Genomic DNA, 19,294 nt, shown 5'->3' with positions numbered 1-19,294 from the left:
TATGGGCTCAAAATCCACCTTGAGGTTCATGGGAACCCTAGGGCCTTCTTCAACAGCTTTAGCCCAATCCTCTTGGAGCCTCTTGCTCATGGCTCTAGTGTCTGGTCCCTTCCTAGGGAGGATTGCATCATCCTCTTCCCCTTGAAGAGGATTTGACCTCAAATCTGTTAGTTCTTCCTCCTCAATATCAACTCCACCTGCAAAAGGATGTTAAAAGTGGTGCTGACTCCATATTCTTTTGGGAGGTCCAACCTATAGGCATTGTTATTGATCCTTTCCAAAACCTAAAAAGGTCCATCCCCTCTAAGGCTAAACTTGGATTTCCTTTTAGTAGGGAATCTATCCTTCCTAAGATGGAGCCAAACCCAGTCACCGTCATTAAGAACTAGCTCTTTTCTTCCTCTATTGCCTTTAGTTGAATACATCTTTGTTTGGTTCTCTATTTGGTTCTTAACCCTCTCATGCAACTTCTTTACAAACTCTGACCTAGATTCCCCTTCTTTATGTATAAAAGAAGTGTCCAGTGGGAAGGGAATGAGGTCTAACGGTGTTAGGGGATTGAACCCATAGACAACCTTAAAGGGTGGATAAAGACCTATTCACTACCTCTGTTTGCCCATCAGTTTGTGGATGACAAGTGGTAGAGAAAAGAAGTTTAGTTCCTAGCTCAGACCATAAGGTTTTCCAAAAGTGGCTAAGTAACTTAGCATCTCTATCTGACACAATGGCCCTAGGCAAACCATGGAGTCTCACAACTTCCTTGAAAAAGAGTTTTGAGATGTGGGAAGCATCATCCACCTTGTGGCATGGTATAAAGTGTGCCTTCTTGCTAAACCTATCAACCACCACAAAGATAGAGTCTACAACTCTTTGGGTTCTAGGAAGCCCAAGGACAAAGTCCATACTAATGTCTACCTAAGGTGCAGAGAGGATGGGTAAGGGTGTGTATAGCCCATGAGGCATTACCCTAGACTTGGCTTGTAAACAAGCCACACACCTAGTGCAATGCTTATGGACATATTTCTTCATATGGGGCCAATAAAACTTTTCTTTGACTAAGACAAGGGTCTTGTCTATCCCAAAGTGGGCCATGAGCCCACCCTCGTGGCTTTCTTTCACAAGTAATTTCCTAATGGATCCTTAGGGTATGCAAAGCTTTCCCTCTTTGAACAAATACCCATACCCCTCAGTCAAATAGAATCCATCTTGGGCCTTTTTCCCACAACTCTCGTAAATGGGAGAGAAATGCTCATCTAAAGCATACAAGTCCCTAATATTATCAAATCCTAAAATTTGGGCTCCCAGGGAGCAAAACAATGTGTGTCTCCTAGAGAGGGCATCAGCTACCACATTTGTTGTTCCCTTTTTGTATTTGATAACATATGGAAATTTCTCTAGGTACTCTACCCATTTTGCATGCCTCTTGTTTAACTTGCTTTGCCCTCTAATGTACTTAAGTGATTGATGATCACTATGAATGACAAATTCCTTGGAAACAAGGTAATGTTTCCAAGTTTGGAGGGCTCTTATTAAGGCATAAAGCTCTTTATCATAGGTGGGGTAGTTGAGAGTGGCACTATGAAGTTTTTCACTAAAATAAGCAATAGGGTGCCCACCTTGTAACAATACAACTCCAACTCCCACTCCAGAGGCATCACATTCTAGCTCAAAAGTTTTAGAAAAGTCAAGAAGAGCTAGAATAGGTGTCTTAGTAAGCTTTTCTTTGAGCAAAGCAAAGGCTTGCTCTTGTTTTTCACCCCAGGTAAATGCCACATTCTTCTTCACTAGCTCATTGAGAGGTGATGCAATCGTAGAGAAATTAGGAACAAACCTTCTATAAAAGCTTGCTAACCCATGGAAGCTCCTAATATCTCCCACACTTTTTGGGGTGGGCCATTCTTGGATGGCCTTGATTTTCTCAGGGTTCAATTGGACCCCATTTCTACCAACTACAAACCCTAAGAAAACTATATTATCTACACAAAAAGTACACTTCTCTATATTTGCATAGAGGGTGTTTTTCCTAAGGACTGAAAGAACTTGCCTGAGATGTCGTAAGTGATCATATAGGCTCCTATTGTACACTAAAATATCATCAAAATAAACAACTACAAATCTACCTATGAAATCCCTTAAGACATTATGCATAAGCCTTATAAAGGTGCTTGGTGCATCAGTGAGCCCAAAAGGCATCACTAGCCATTCATACAAACCAAACTTGGTCTTGAAAGCGGTTTTCCACTCATCACCATTTTTCATCCTGATTAGGTGATACCCACTTTTAAGATCAATTTTTGAAAAGATATTGACACCATGCAACTCATCAAGTCTAGGAATGGGGTGCCTATACTTTACAGTGATGTTGTTGATGGTCCTGCAGTCTGTACACATTCTCCACGTACCATCCTTTTTGTGCACCAACAACACTGGCATAGCACATGGGCTTAGGCTCTCTTGGACCCAACCCTTCTCCAAAAATTCTTTAACTTGAGACTCTATCTCCTTAGTCTCCTGAGGGTTAGTCCTATAGGTTGGCCTATTAGGAAGGCTTGCTCCTAGGACTAAATCTATTTGGTGTTCTATTCCCCTTAAAGGAGGTAGCCTAGGGGGTATCTATTTGGGAAATATATCACCAAATTCATGTAAGAGTTCTTGGACCTTTGGGGGTAAGGTCTCAAATGTAGGAATTGTGGTAGTGCTAAGGGATGTTTCCCTTGATAAGAGAAGGTAGAAAGATTTTTTAAGAAGGAGTGCTCTTTTAATATTACCTTTTGTTGCAAAATGATTTTCCTTCTTAACAATCTTCTTGGAGGAATCCTTTTCCTCTTTTTCCTTCCCCTTGGCCTTTGAAGACAAGGCCTTACTATCCTTTTGTTTCTTTTGTTTTTTCTAGTTTTTCTTCCTCATCCCTCTTATCTTTCATAGTTAGTTGATCTTTGGCCACCTGTGAAGGTGTTTGAGGATGCAACACAAATTTAGTGCCAAGATGAGTGAGGGTAATCTCATTATTTAGGCCATTGTAAATGATTTTCCTATCAAATTGTCACGGCCTTCCTAAAAGAATATGTCCTGCCTCCATGGGAGCTATATCACAATTAACTTCATCCTTATATGTCCCAATGGAGAAAGGTACCTTCACTTGTTGGTTAACTATCATTTCCCCTTACTCATTTGAGCCATTGAAGTTTATAAGGTTTTGGGTGGGGAATGATAGTGAGGTTCAACTTGGAAACTAATCTTGTGCTACAACAATTGTAACAAGATCCACTATCCACAATGAGAGAAAAATTTTTATCTAAAATTTTGCATCTTGTATGAAAGATGTTCTCTCTTTGGGATTGAGATAGATCACAAGATTGACCTCCAAGGAGCCTTCTAACCATTAAGAGGTCACCTTCTTCATGGGGGTAGACTTCCTCACTAGACTCTTCACCCCTTACTTCATCTTTACTTCCACTAGAGGAAGGGCAAGAAGTAGTCTCCTCTTGACTGCTATAAATATCTTGACCCCTCATGATCATGGTTTTCTTTGTGGGGTATTGAAAGGCAATGTGACCTCTCCCAAGACATTTGAAGCATTTAATGTTGCTAGTCCTTTCTTGGGAACTAGTCTTAGGGGTGTATTTCTTTATGGTCTTACCCTTATCTTCCTTGGGTTTTGAAGGTGCAGCCCCTAAAATTCCATGGGCTTGGTTCTTCCTTGGATAAGAGTGAGAGCCATAAGATGTTGATAAAGGCTTTCTTTTAAGTTGTTGCTCCACTCTTATACAAAGTTGGACTAGCTCATCTAGGTCCCTATATGGAAGGAGTTCAACCTTGTCTCTCACTTCCATATTAAGCCCACTAAGGAACCTAGCTATGCTTGTTCTTTCCTCCTCCCTAAGTCCAGCTCTTAAAAGAAGTAGTTCCATTTGTTGTCTATATTCTTCAACACTCATACTCCCTTATCTAAGCCTTTAGAGCTTGTCCATAAGCTCCCTTTCATAGTAGGAGGGAATGTGCCTCTTCCTAAGGGCACTCTTAAGATCATTCCAATACTCTACTGGAGGATCCCCATGAATCCTTCGTTCCCTAACAAGGGAAGTCCACCAATAGAGGGCATACCCTTGAAAGCTAAGGGTAGCCAATGGAACTTTTCTCTGTTCGCTAATATGATGACAAACAAAGAGTTGTTCAACCTTCATTTTCCAATCTAAGTAGGCCTCAACATTATCTTTTCCATGGAAATATGGGAGACTAATGTTAACCTCTTGAGGCCTTCTATCCTTTTCTATTCTTTGGGAGTGATGTTTAGTATGTGAACTATGGCGTCCTCTATAATAGTCGTTAATTTCTTCACTTAAACTTTTGCAAGAGTGATGACTACTATAAGAGACATGTTTTTCTCTTTTCATTTCTTTCATTATTTTTCTTCTTTCTTCCTCTCTTATTTTCTCTCTTTCATCTTGACTTATTTCTTCCACTCTTTTTTTACCTTTTTCTTTTCTCTCTTGTTTTTCTTTCCACAACTTAAGGGATCTCAACTCATCTAATATCTTATACAAGAGGTCTTTAGGAGTAGAACCCTCACCATTAACACTAGATGAAGAATGAAGACTCATGTTGGTTCCTAAGTTATGGTTCTTTCTTGTTGGGGGTTTGAAAACAAAAGGTAAAAGAAACTATGGTTGAAACTAGCCAAAATAAACACTAAAAGAGGTGTGAAAGATAAGGTAAAAACTAATTGGTAAAAGGAAAGCTACCAAGGCGGTTTGACAATGGAGAGTAAATGAAATAAGCTATGAAAGTAAGCAAGAAATTAAAGTGCAAGAAACGCAAACTAGGCGGATCCTAAGAGTGTTTGGATGACCTCATTTAAGGTTCCCAACAAAACACTCACTATCCTAAGGGAAAATTGCCTAAAATTATTACACACAAATGGAAGTAGGGTGACCTATTGGAGGCTCCCAACTTACTTCCAATGAAAGGCTTTTTTGTTACAAAATTTGAAAGCAAAACAAATTGCCAATTACAAAATTACAAAAAAAAAGTCCTTAATTGTGGTGGCTATTCTGTCTTTGGTGTTTCACTCAATTTGGAGTGCTTCTTAGTCCAATAGCTCTTAAGGTGGTTGGCCCCTTGCTTCTTGACTCAAATTCTTCAAGGTATGGCACCAATCCTCCTTTCCAATTCCCTATATGGCAACTCACAAATAAGGAAACAAAGAGACAAGCAATAACCAAAGACCAAAAAAAATGAAATGAAAGTTAAACCAATAGAGTTTTAACAAGACAAATTTTCAAGGATTATTCAACAATTAAAGCAATGAAAAGCACACAAAAGCAAGCTAGGACTCAAAGAGAAACCTAGAATGACTCTAGAGTAGAGTAGAAAAACTAAAAAAAAAAGAAGAAAAAAAGACTCAAGAAACCTCTAGTTTTGACACTTGTTTTCACAATAATTTTCAAATTGAAGTTTCAGAACTAGGATTGGTATAAAATAGGCACCAATTATAAAACAAATTTGGAGCCAAAACAACAAGCACACTTCCCTTTCACTTTTTTTTTCTTGGACACTGATTTTTCAGCCAACTTGTGTGATTTTTCTTATTTTTTCCTTTACTCCAAATCACTTGGTTCTTTTTTCATAATTTTGGTCCAGATGTCTAAAAAATTCAGTAAACATTTCAGCTCAAAACATGTAGTGACCAATTCCCAGTAATTTATACAAGTTCGTGTGTTCAAGCTGCCAGCACCAGCGATTTCAACCTAGAAATCAAGAGTAGTGTTTATGTTGCTTAAGGCTTGGATAGTTACAATTTGTGTTTTATTATGCTCAATTATCTTGAATAACACAATTCAAGAGAGCTTAAGACTTATTTGATTCAAAAATCCAGCCACAACTCAGCACCACAACTCAACTTCATCATAGGCATCATGTAGGAAACTTAGAGAACAAAAAAAAAAGTTCAACAACAAGACTACTTCTAGGAATTGATTTAGAACATGTTATGAACTAAATAACATGCATGAATTAGACTCAAAATTCAAAAGATAGGCTAATAATGACAAGAATACATGAACACATGTATCTAGAATTCAATCAACAAAATAAAAATTCAACACAAACTTAGAACATAATGTGACAATTACATGACTAAACATGACTCTAAGATAACATGGATTAAGTGATTTACACTTAGATTTTATTTTTCTAATAAATATTTTGGAAGAAAATTTAGATCTAAGGTTCAGCACCAGAATATTATGAATGAAAAATGATAGAACCTAAAATCAACACAAAAACATGATTCAAGAGTAGATCTACAAAATTTGAACCATAGAAATGCAAGAACAAGTGTAGATCTAAGATTTAATCGGTTTATTTTTTTTTTTTGAATCTACTCTAAACAACACCAAACCACAAGACAATGGAGGATATACATGGAGAATAAGATAAAGAACAAGGAATTAAAGAGAATTCACCGAACAAAAAGATAGAGAAAGTAAAAGAACATCACCTAGATGAAGATGCTCTTGATACCACATGATGTAAACTCCATTGGAACTTGTAGGCCTAGGATCTTTTTCATCAATGGATTCCTTTGCTTCTTGGAAGATGAATGACAGCGGAATGGAGAAGGAAGAGAGAGAGAGGAGACGCCACTTCAAGGAGAAGATGAGTCTAGAAAAAGTTCACCACCATAGGAGGCCATGGATAAGAGCTTGGAGGAAGAAGGAGATGAATGAAGGGAGAGGAAGAGAAGAGCACGAAATTTTGTGCTCTAAAAGAGCTCTGAAATCTGAAGTTTAATATTCAAATGATCAAAGTTGAAAAAATGCACACACATGACCTCTATTTATAACCTAAGTGTTACACAAAATTGGAGGGAAATTTGAATTTCAATTCAAATTTCACTTGAATTTGAAATTGAATTTGTGGAGCCAAAATTTCACTAATTATGATTAGTGAATTTTAGTTATGGTTCAGCCCACTAATCCAAGATCAATTCCAAGATTCTCTACTAAGTGTGCTTAGGTGTCATGAGGCATGTAAAGCATGAAGGACATCCACAAAGTGTGACTATATGATGTGGCAATGGGGTGTAGTAAGCAAATGCTCACCTCCCCCTCTAAAATTTAATTGGATTGGGTTTCTACCAATTCAATTAAATTTTATTTCCCAACACACATCAAATATTCACTTAGTGCATGTGAAATTACAAAACTACCCATAATACAAAAACTAGTCTAGGTGCCTTAAAATACAAGGGCTGAAAAATCCTATATTTATAGGGTACCCTACCTATATTATGGAGCCCTAAATACAAGGATCAAATATAATGACATCATAGTCTAATATGTACAAAGATAACTGGACCCAATCTTGACCCATGGGCTAAAAAATCTACCATGAGATTCATGAGAACCCTAGGGCCTTCTTCAGCAGTTCTAGTCCAATCCTCTTGGAGCCTCTTGCTCATGGCTCTAGTGACTGGTCCCTTCCTAGGGAGGATTGCATCACGAATTTATACTGTGAATAGTAAACATGTATATTTGTGTAAATAATGGGGAGAATTATATGTTTTGATATTTTTTTTGTTATATGTATGGAAAAAAAATCATAAAATTACACTTCTCAATTCTCATGCTTCGCAATACTTTCAATGGAATGGAATAAGTTCTAGTTTGTGATTCAATTCAACAATTTGATATATATTGATTTTGATGTAAAAATAATGATATATAAGTGTTAATTATTTCCTTTGTTAATTGCTATGTTACACATATGAATTCTTTGTTACCCACTCACTATTGTTGGTCATTACTCATACCATTTGCTTTCTCTAACAGTTATTCTTAAACATTTGCCAACTGACTGATATATCTTTGTACAATATAATCAATAACAGCATGAGACTTGATGGACCTAATTAACATTTCTCCACTTCTTTATAATTTTTCTTCTATTTTGTGTTTTTTTTTAAACTTAGTTTGTAAGGTTCCAACGTGTTTAGCCTCGAATGCATGTGTTTAATTAGACATAACATTCTGTAAATCTTGGAGAGCAAACCAAAAATCAGATTACATCAAAGATTCATTGGAATTTGTTTTTAAGGCAGTGACTATATTACCACAATATTTCTCATTCTCTTCTTTTTCATCTTATTTCTCAATAAAGATTTATCGACAAACTGATTTTCTTTGTGCTATATAAGCAACAATAACTTTCATATGCATGAAAAAAATATAATCAACAATAGCATGAGACTTGATGGACCTAACATTTCCCCATTTCTCTATAATTTTTCTTCTACTTTGTGTTCTTTTGGGCATTGTTCGTAAGGTTCCAACGTATTTGGCCTCGAATGCATGAGTTTAGACACAACGTTCTGTAAATCCTCGAAAGTAAATCAGAAATCAGATTGCATTGGAAGTTTGTCGGAATTTGTTTTTAGGGCAATGACTTTTTTCACAATATTCCTTATTTTCGTCTTTTTCATCTTATTCCTAAAATGAACTTAACTTAAATTCAAAATTGAATTTGTTAAATAAATGAATTAAATTTGAGTTATGGGTAGTTGAATTTGATTGGTTCATAAACATACATATATATAATATTTTATATTATTAAATTTATATATTTGATTTTTAATTAATATTATTTTTTATTAAATAAATAAAAAATATATAAAATAATTACAATTTTAAAACAAATTAAGCTAACAAGATGAATATAGTCGTCAAATTGAGTCAAGCTTGAGCCCCAACAAAATTCATATTAAACCTGAGTCAAATTTTAAGTCAAGTTAATTTTTATTGAATTAAGTCGGACAGGATTTAGATCGACTTATTTTTATCTATACTCTCTAATCATGTATAAAAACTCAAAATAAATTTTGTCAAATAATCAATTTTCCTAACTTCTAAAACAAAGCAAGCCTTAATTAGTTTCTGCAATAATCACGGGTCAATTTCGAGTATCTTCATTCCCAGTACCTCACGATACCAATGAGCCATGAAAGCTAACTTGTCCTAGAAGATATGCATGAATGTTGAGGGGACACGTAAAGTAGCGTCGCTGTATGTGTAATTTGTCCTTTGTTAATTGGATTAGACGATTTAGCCAGAGCTTTATGATCTGAATGTGGAAAATAACTTTGGATCCATCTGATAGAGCCAAAGGGGAATCTTTTATTTATCTCTAACTCTCTAAAATATCATGTTGCCTCCTTTGAAAGGAAATAATTTCGGGGGATAGGGGTGGGGTTAGGCCTAGAAAAAATGTTATAACTTGTCATTTATACGATGTAACAACTCATTGATGTTTATTTTAATTTTGTTTAATGTTGAATACGAAATAAAAACCAGACTCATTAATAGGAAGGATGTAAATTGTAATAGTAACTCCTAATAAAGTTATTTTAAAAGTCATCACGTTAAAGAATTTAAACTTGGACAAAAAAAAAAATATAAATTATTCTTCCACGTTTTTCCTAGCCGATTTTTCTTCTAAATGTCCTTTGTAACGAACCAGTTCAGAAAAAAACAAAAAACAAAAAACTTTTAACCGCTTTATGACAATTGGTAATTCAACCGTGTTAGGCTCTTCATTTCTAAATTGCGTATGCACGTTTCATGATTACCCTTTATCCCATGACATGAGCATGAAAGAGGTGATGAAAGTTACCAATATATGGTTTATCACTTGAGCCATTTAGGTGATTATAGTATTATCTCTGGACCTATATTTATAGGGCCCATTTAATTAATTTAAAAGAATTAAAAAATTAATTAAAGTAATATTAAATTTGTCAATATTTTATATATTTTTTTAGTATTATCCTTAAAAAACTCTTTAAATTTCATTCTTTTAGTTTTTTTCACCTAATTAAATAATATATTTTCACAGTTTCACTTGAGGGTACTTTTATTAAGAAAAAACAATTAATGTAGTAGTTAATTAGAAAGAGTTTTTATATTATAAAAATACAAACTTTATAAAATATTCCTATATAAAAAGGTGGTCTTAGATGTTAACTTTAGAGCTAATACTAGATAACCTAGCTAACAGGTGATGCAATCAAAACTTAATTAAACATTTAATGACCCAAACATTATCTACTACCAAGATCAATAAATAAAGACGGAGTGGACCATTTGATTGTCGTCCATATTATTCGTTAAAGACAAATGCTTATCATTATCAGTATTTTTGGAGTATTGATTAAGAAATTAGAAAGAGAAATTTTTTTATTAGAATATGTAAAATTATATTGTTTATGATTTTTTAGACTCTTTTATGATTTTCACACCAAATTTTTTTTAGTTCCTTAACCTATATCTTAAGATCTGTTATTAAACTTGATAATCCCTTTTGTTTTAAGATAATTCCTGACCCATAGTAACCTCGGGACATTAGAACTAAAATGAGAAAGTTTTCTTAAAATGCATAAAATTGTACTATTCATGATTTTTTTATGTTTCTTTATAATTTTTATAGTAAATATTTTCTTATTTTAGTTCCTTAACATCCTAAGGACACTTAACAAGATCCTGTCTTAACTAACCAACAAACTTAATCTAACTACTTTCTTTACCTCTAATTATAAAATTCTTTCAACTAATTTATGTTTCTTATGAAAATAAGTTAATTTAGTTAATCACATATTTAAGTTTGTCATTAATATTTGAGGAGAGAATAATTATTTGTACTATCATTTTAAATTTTTTTTTTATTTCTCTATCTACTTAATTGTTTTTCAATAATATTAAACCGAGAATAATTAAGTATGAGTATGTAGGAGAAAAATTTAATGCATCTAGAAATTAAAAAATGATACAATAGAAACGGACAAACAAATTTCCGAAAAATATAATTAGAGATAAAAGAAACATGTATTAGTCCATCCCTCCCATGATATTGTCGTATAAAAAAATTATTCTAAAATAATTATCATTTTAACTTTTCAATGTCACATTAATTATTTATTTTTTCACTATGTATTAAAAAACTAAAAATAAATTAATGAAAATGGGTTAACTTTATAAAATTGTTATTCTTTTTTCATCCATTTATTAGTTTTTTTTAATCGGTGTACAACATCTTAAAGAAAATAATTACAATGAAAAATTAAGAATAATTAATGATTATAGGAAGTAGGAAAATAACTAGTAGTCTAATTATTAATAAATAGTGTTAATTTGGGTCTTCTATTTTTTTTAAAAAAATCACTTTTTATTTATTATAAAAATCACTACATCCTATTAAAATTAATCTAAACAACGTTTTCTGTTGATTTGTTTTCTTATTGAATTTTAATGGCTAAGATTTCTAATCTCTCAAACTCAAATGCTGACAAAAAGAAAAATATTTTTCTTTCATCATTTTCTTTTGTCAAAGTGCCAACAACCTTACACTCTAGTTGACGTGTGATTTATCTCACGATGGTTAAAAAGTCGACAAACTTTATAGTATATGCTGAAAAACAAAACCCCACAATCTGTAAATCAATTAACATTTACTTTATTTATGTCGGATTAAAAACCAATATTATCAATAAAATAGACTGAACAAAAAAAATTAATCTACCCCACCAACGTGGTCTCCCTTGTCCGAATGGGTGGACAAGAGAGTTTAGGGAGGCTATTGGCATCATCGGGCTTGCTTAATAATTTTAAATCTTTGTGTGACAGTTTTTTTAATAAGTACTTTTGTTCACGAAAAGGGTTAAGAGAATTATTGAGAGAATATTATTATAAGCATTATTAGTTGAAGGGCGACCTGGATTAATTAAATGCCGACAAGTGAACGGATTCATTCAACAAAGTAGGATCCGATCATTTAATTTAGGATGACATTTTTATGTTTAATTGTAAAATTTTGTGCTTTTTTCAGTTTTTTTTTCTCAATTTACCAAATTTGTATAGGAAACATTCCTATAATTTTTTGGAATTTAGAAATAAACTGGAAATATGATAATGTTTTTGTAATAAAATTAAAACTTAATTTAAGAAAACTAGACTAAAATTAAAACAATTAATATTTATTAACAATAGCAAGTTTATAAATTAGAATAGAAAGAAAATGAAAATTATACGAAATCAAGATATAAAACATTGTAAATTAATATAAATAGTTAAATTACATATTTTATAAGATAAAAAATAATAATAATTAATAACATAATTTATACTTATATGTAACCCTTACTAAATATTTTTTTATTTTAAAAATATTTAAAACTAATTTTTTTTAAATAAACTAAAATAAAATTAAAATACATATTTTTTTTTATAAAAAGTACTAATTTAAACTGGCTTTTTGTTTCGGTTTAATTAATCAATTTTTGCCGATTTTGAAATGATCTAATTTTTTAGAATTAACGATTTTTTCCCTTTCAGATCGATGGAATTGGCTAGTCCAATTCGATTTTTTAGGTTTTAAATGCTCATACTTTCTCTGCAAAAAAACAAAAATTCATACTTTCTATTTGATAATTAAAATTTAAATATCTTATATAACAGAGACAAGCCTTCAACCGCAAGTCCCCCAGGAAAAAGATATATATTGAAAAAATACTAGCTACATGTCCAAAATAGCATACAACGTCGATCGATGACAAATCATTATTATGGTAATAAATAGAGGTGAGAAGCTAGGAATATGTCTCCTGGACCTAATGCATTTTATTGAATGCGAGTCACAATGAAGGGAAGACGTTGAAAGTACACCATTTTGAGTGTTATAGATCGATTGAAGGAAAAGAGAGACAGAGAGATAAAATAAAAAAGAAAAAGAAATCAATAAATATGATAAATAGTGTAATGAGAAATAGAAAAAAAAAGAGATGAAAAATGAAGATAAAATACTGGATAATTATGCATCTTAAAATAAAGCTTCATTATGATTGATAAATAGTATTTTCTTTAACTCCTACTTTACATGTTGTAGCATTTATAACCATACCAAAAAAAACATTGATAAACCACACCAAACTAACAATTTCGGAACAAATTCATGCACCACATGAGATATATAGTAGTATAAATTAACCCCTATCATGGCCTCATCATTATAGCTATAGCTAGACAAGTTGTTAGTAACGGTAGTTGTTGTTGGTGGTATTTGATTTGATTTGATTAGTTCTTGGGAGAAGAAGAGACGATTTTGTAGGCTGATAGAATAGTGATTCCGAAATAGGCAATGAAAGCAAAATAAGAGAGCAAGAGGGAAACCAAATTTGTTGTGCAGAACTTGCGCACATGGTCGCATATTGGCTGCCAACCCACATGCTCCTCTCCAAACTTTCCCACGTACCCTATGGCTGTTGCCGCTGCACATCCAGCTATCAACAACACCGTCATCACCTTCAAGGTCAAAGTAAATTCTTTTTCTCACTAAATTTATTGGATGAAAAATTAAATTGTATTTAAGCCTTTTCTTTTTCCATTCTTACATGAATGAATCGAATAGCACCATGATGTGTCATATATTATGAATTTGATTACAAGAGAATCGATTAATAAAATAGAATAAAATAATATGCATGTTAAATTATGTTGATTTTAATGACTATGGGCATGTTTGAGTTGTGGTCTAACATGCAATGACACGCATTTTAAGACTAAAGTAGCGCGGATTTTAGGATTAATGGACCAACACAAAAGATAAACTCTAAATTTGTTTAGAAAATGCACTTTTGAGGTTCACAATGGTTACTCAAGCGTATACTATATATTATTAATTTAAATAAGCATTTCAGTGGGTAACATATTTTATACTTTCAGTGGGTAACATATTTTGTTAGACACACATGTGTATATGCATATATGTACAACATTATTGGAGAAGGAAAAGGATTAAGCTTACTATGTCATGCAAGAAAAGAAAGAAATGGTATATTGGTGACGCTTGATGTTTCATAAGAAAGTTCAGTATGATGGTCAGCAAAGACATGGCCACGACAACACCATTTGCGGCTACAAAAAACCTGTGGTACGGAAAAAACAAACAGGGAGAGGATAATTGAAAAAAAAAATATATTTTTTCAGGTGAATGTGTGAAAATGAAAAGTGGGCGGGTGTTGGGGGTTGGAATTGAGGGTACTTACTTGAAGGAGGGTGAGTAATAAAAGTGGGCTTGGAAGCGGATAGCGAAGATGAGAACGGTTTGGTTGTTGGTGACCATGACGGCGATTGATGCTGCGGAGAGGAGAGTTGGTAGGATTCTGAGGATGTCCTGAGCCATCAAGAAAGTTCGTATAATCCTATGTTGTTGTTGTGAGGCTGAGGATGTTAAGGTTGAGGTTGGGGAAGATTTGGAGTCTACTATGGAGGAATCTTTGGCGTCAGCCATATGGGAAAGGGAAACCGTTTCGAGTTACTTTAATGGAAGGGAAATGGGTAGAGACTAAAGAGAGCTTGATTGGGGAATATTACGACACGGAATGAAAGGCAGAGACTAAGGTAAGCTAAGGAGTAATACTTGCAACTTTTATAGTATTACTGGTTTTAAGTAGAGGTGGGAATAGGTCAGGCCGGTCTATAGGAACCTACAATCTGACCTACATAAAGTTTAACCTGAACTGACTTATTTAATTAAAAGGTTAGACTCAGCCTTTTTTAAAAGCCTATTAAATTAAATAGACCAGGCTTAGACTTATTAAAAAGCCTTATAAGCCTGGTAGGCCAACCTATATATATGTATATATATACTTATATTATTTTTTGGGTACCAATTTATATTTATATTATTTTTTGGGTACAATTAATTTATTTTTAAAACTAGCAGACTTTGATTACACATTACTGCTCCATAGTTTTCATTCCTATAATCAAGTAAGACTTTAATTACAATTTAGGTGCGAGTCATGTGTCCTTTTATATTTCTCATTATTTTATTGACTTTTCTATTCCTGTTAACGTTTCCTTTTTCTTTAACTTCCCTATTAAGTTTCTACTCCAGAACAAAGAAATATTAAAGATTTAATGTGAAGAATGCTTTTAAAAAGGCTATCAGGCCGGATTAGGCTTTTAAAAAGGTCATGCCAAGTCAAAATAAAAGTCTTTGATAGGCTATAGGTTAGACTCAGGCCTCAAAAATTCATTGTAGGCTAGGCTCAGGCCTTTTAAAGCCTGGTCTGACCTATTCCCACCCCTAGCTGTAGGCCTGTGTAAAGCACGGTTTTTTTAAAAAAAAAAATCAAACTAAGAAATAGAAAAAAAAAGTGAACCCCAGGGAAGTGATGATAATGAAATTGACGTTGTGGAAATACGGGTGGTGGAGTCAAGTGTGAAGTGTGTGTGCATTCAAGAAAAGAAATTGCGGAAAAAGGAACAGAGAAAGAAGATGAAAAAAAACGCAAGAGATTTTCCAAAGGACATTGTGGAAAAATTTGGGATCAGGAAAATGGAATCTTGAAAAGAGAAACAATAAATTACACAATTTTTTTTAGATTTAAGAAAATTACATAAGTCTCATGTCTCTTTTCAACCCTTACACCCCCCCTCTCCCTAAATGTTCACTAGTTACACAAGTTTCCCCAACGATTAACTAAAGAAATGTAAATGTTCATTCCATATCTCTTATCAACACAGTACACAACATGTAGATCATTCCTCCCTAGATGGTGCCTTTGCATCATTCTTCCCGATCTCCCCAACCCCTTTTATGTTTGTAATTTTGAACCTTGTTAGTCATGCCTCAACATTGCTAAAACCAATGGAGGACCCCATTTAGTCATTCCTCTTCATTGTTGTCATTGTTGTGTTTAGGTGTGACTATGTGAGGTGTTGATGAGAGGTATTGTTTGTTACGGATGAGAGTTTCTCAAACAAAAAGAAAAGGTTTTTCTTTGTCTTTTAAGTTTAAGGGTTTTGACGAATTAACTTCGTTTGAAGCAGGGGATCAAAGTAATATGTTAAAATGGAAGAGTGTTGAATGTAATTCCAATAAACCTTCAGGGAGGTTTGTGTATAATTTACTCAAAGAGGGATGAATTACTTATTAGGATAGTGAGTTTTTGATTATTTTTTTTAGAAGTTGAAATGATTTTTAAATAATTTGTAAAACACTTTTACATTATTTTTAAATTCAAGAAAAAAAAATTGTAAACTTAGTTTTTAATTTTAGAAAAACAAAATTTCAACATTTGACAATGATTCTTTCTTTGATTGATGACACCACATCATCACCTCTACTATAATTAATACTGTTGTCGCCGTTGTTACCACTACTGTTATTATCATTGTTGTCAATGTTGTCATTACCACACAAAAACATTTTAGAATTAATTTTGATAGATAGAAAACTTGTAAAATAAATTTATTTTGAAACTAAAAGTTGGAGAAAAAATTATAACTAAAATTGGAAACTAAAAATTAGTAGTTGTTTTTAAAAAGTTTGAAATTCACAATTATAAATAAACCACCTCAAATGAAGTCATGTTCAAATAAGTGTTTGTAAAATTGATTTCAATTAGAAATAATTTTGGTTAAAACAATTTTTAAAATAATGTGACGTATATTCTTTTGTTTAATTTTTAAAGGAAATTAGTAGTAAACACTAATAGAATTTTTTTTATTCAATATATAAAGTATATAAAGTAGCTTTAAATTAAAATTAACTTTGAAATCATAATTAACTTTTCATCATGAAACTAAATGCGTAAAAATTTGTCTAAGATTTTGTTAATTGATATTGTAATGTAATTCTAAATAGTCAAACGTGAATTTAAACAAACATAAATTCAATACTCTTATTTTACTTAAAAATACTCTTATTTTATTAAATAATGAACTTAATTTTAGTTATTTTACTATGGCTATTTTCCAAATTCGGTCTTTTAATATTTTTAGTGAATTTGATATCTATTATTTAAATTATATAATTGTGTGTCATTTGATAACTTCACAGTTAATATTAAACAAAAATGTATTTATCATCCAACACTTAAATCAATTAGCGTGAAGTTGTTATAACTAGATTTTAAATTTTAATTCTGGAAATGCAACTTTGTTAAATACTTAGATAGATTATTTTGTCATCCATAATGATCTTACTCGGCTCAATCAAGATTACCTACAATAAAAAATATTTTTGGTTTAGAAAAAAATGAAAATGTACTTAATGTGACAGTTTATACATCTTCGTATTGGGAAATATTTCAAATTTGTAAGTTCAAAACTCTAAGATAGTATTTAGATTTTAAAGATATTATCTATAAATTAAGGATTTGTTTACTCATATAAGATTGGGACGTTAAGTCTATAGAAGAGTCACCCAACTTGGAGAGGGGTCACGAAATGTGCAAAGAAAAGGAAAGAAAAGACAGAAAAAAAAATATTTGAATTAAAGTAGTTTGGTAGAGGTGGAGGATTCACACTAGTTTTTAAATATTTCTCTTTCTTCTCACTCCATTTCTTCTCTACCAAACCAAGCCTAAGTGAGGTAAAGGATAATGTGAATCAAGATTTTACAAAGTTTGTCTAGAAAACTTGTGATGAGGTTATGGATGTAGGAATGATGACTCAAATCACGTTAAACAAATTTAATATCCTAGATGTGGGCATGAAGGATTGAACTACACATTAACAAAATAAACTATGGATGTATGCATGAGGGATCAAACCACGTTAAATAAATTTGTGATCTTTTCTTTTAATCTTATGATGTTGTATTATCTTTTATGTGTGCTCTTTCTCATTATGAGTAATGAAGAGGTGTGTGTTTTTCGTAACATTTCTTCACTGTTAAGAGGTGTGTGTTTTTCCTAACATTTTCACGATTTTTCCACAAGAAGAAATGCAATTTCTCCAGAAGGGGAGCATGCCAAATACGACACCAAGCAAGGTCCTAGGGAACATCATCAAATTTTGAGACCTTGTTGTAGTTTGATTTTGATGAATAAACACACGAGCTATGACCTTTCCAAAAAATGATATCATCCCTTACTGGATTAGAGGGAACAACAATCTACTCAATACAACATACACTACTCTCATGCACATAAGAAACTTTCATACATAACTTTCCATCAGCCAACTGATTAGAATACCAAAAAGATTGACCATCGCCAAGCTGTGAGCTAAACCCATCAAGAAGAACATCTTTTGCCTTAATAACACTCCACCACACATAAGAATCCCTTGGCTTCAATTTAGCAGTCAAGATCGCGTCATTTTGTAAGTACTTAGAACTCAAAATTTGCACCTAATATTTATCAGCGGAGTGCATAATATGCCAAATCAAATTCACTTAGAGAGAAATATTGGTTGTGCAAGCATCCCGAACATTGAGACCTCCCAGAATTTTGGGCCAAGTAATTACTTTCCAATAAACAATATTCCAACATCTATTATTTATTTTGGAAGACCAAATCATGGCCGTACTACACTGGTCAAGCTTGGTGCCCATTGAGGTAAGGAACCACAAGCTTGCATAGGATAAATTGGAGTGGAAGCCAAGACTGAGTTTTCTGAGACATAAACAACATGCCCTATTTAACAACTTACCTTTTCAAGAGGCCAATCTAGATTGCACCTTCTCCACAACATCATCAAAGTCAAATTTAGTCACTCAGTCAGTTAGAGGTTTGAAACCCAAGTACTTCCCAAGTGATTAGTGCAACTAATCTCAAGAATGTTTGAAATCTCATCTTGAATCCTTTGAGGAACTGCAAGAGAGCAATTGAAAATATAATTATCTAGATTCACTTTAAGACCAAAAGCCCTACAAAATTCATGCAAAACCAAATTCACAACTCTAGCTTGATCAATTGAGGCCTTACAAAAAAAGAGAACATCATCTGCAAAAAAAGATGAGATAAGGGAGGACCCCCCGAGATAAGGAAATAGGGTTCCAGTCTCCTCTATTAACTCGATCATGGATGCTTAGAGCCAATCTTTCCATGCACATGACAAAGAGATAAGGTGATAATGGGTCTCCTTAACGAAGACCTCTACTCGATTAAAACTCATCTAGCCTTGAACCATTCTAAAGCGCTAAAAGAGATAAAACTTACACTCCCCACATAATAAGATCAGTAATAATACTAGGAAAGCAAAAATCAATAAGAGTCAATCTCAAATAATCCCAATTAACTCGGTCATAAGCTTTCCCTAAGTCAACCTTAATGACCATCTACCCTTTCTTTGCCTTAGACTTCTTGATAACATGAAGATCCTTTTAGGCAAGAATACATTCTCCATAGTACCCTTACCAGGTATAAATCTACCCTATAAGGGTCCAATAAGCTCATCTAAGAAGGGGGCGGAGACGAGTCACAAAAACCTAAGTGATCACCATATAAGCC

The 19,294-nt window shown here is 32.9% G+C and overlaps 1 protein-coding gene across 1 annotated transcript; it reads right to left on the bottom strand.

The window, feature by feature from the left end:
• Positions 1–12,861: 12,861 nt before the first annotated feature.
• On the bottom strand, positions 12,862–14,456 carry LOC102659722 (CASP-like protein 1F2). Its single transcript, XM_006604116.4, has 3 exons — positions 14,093–14,456; positions 13,852–13,972; positions 12,862–13,349 (listed from the first exon to the last, which is right to left on the bottom strand). Exons 1-3 carry the CDS (start codon positions 14,335–14,337, stop codon positions 13,122–13,124), a joined length of 594 nt encoding a protein of 197 aa, XP_006604179.1. The 5' UTR covers positions 14,338–14,456; the 3' UTR covers positions 12,862–13,121.
• Between the last annotated feature and the right edge of the window lie 4,838 nt (positions 14,457–19,294).

Source organism: Glycine max, chromosome 19 (genome assembly GCF_000004515.6).
Source record: "Glycine max cultivar Williams 82 chromosome 19, Glycine_max_v4.0, whole genome shotgun sequence".
Classification (NCBI taxonomy): Eukaryota; Viridiplantae; Streptophyta; class Magnoliopsida; order Fabales; family Fabaceae; genus Glycine; species Glycine max.
This window is presented reverse-complemented; position numbering and strand designations above follow the sequence as displayed.

Bases quoted from the DNA above. Each gene is read 5' to 3' on its own strand.
- LOC102659722 (XM_006604116.4), bottom strand. From the start codon at position 14,337: ATGGCTGACGCCAAAGATTCCTCCATAGTAGACTCCAAATCTTCCCCA. The intron at 13,973-14,092 runs GTAAGTACCCTC...TCCGTACCACAG, and splicing joins TATTACTCACCCTCCTTCAA to GTTTTTTGTAGCCGCAAATG. The intron at 13,350-13,851 runs GTAAGCTTAATC...TTGACCTTGAAG, and splicing joins TTCTTTTCTTGCATGACATA to GTGATGACGGTGTTGTTGAT.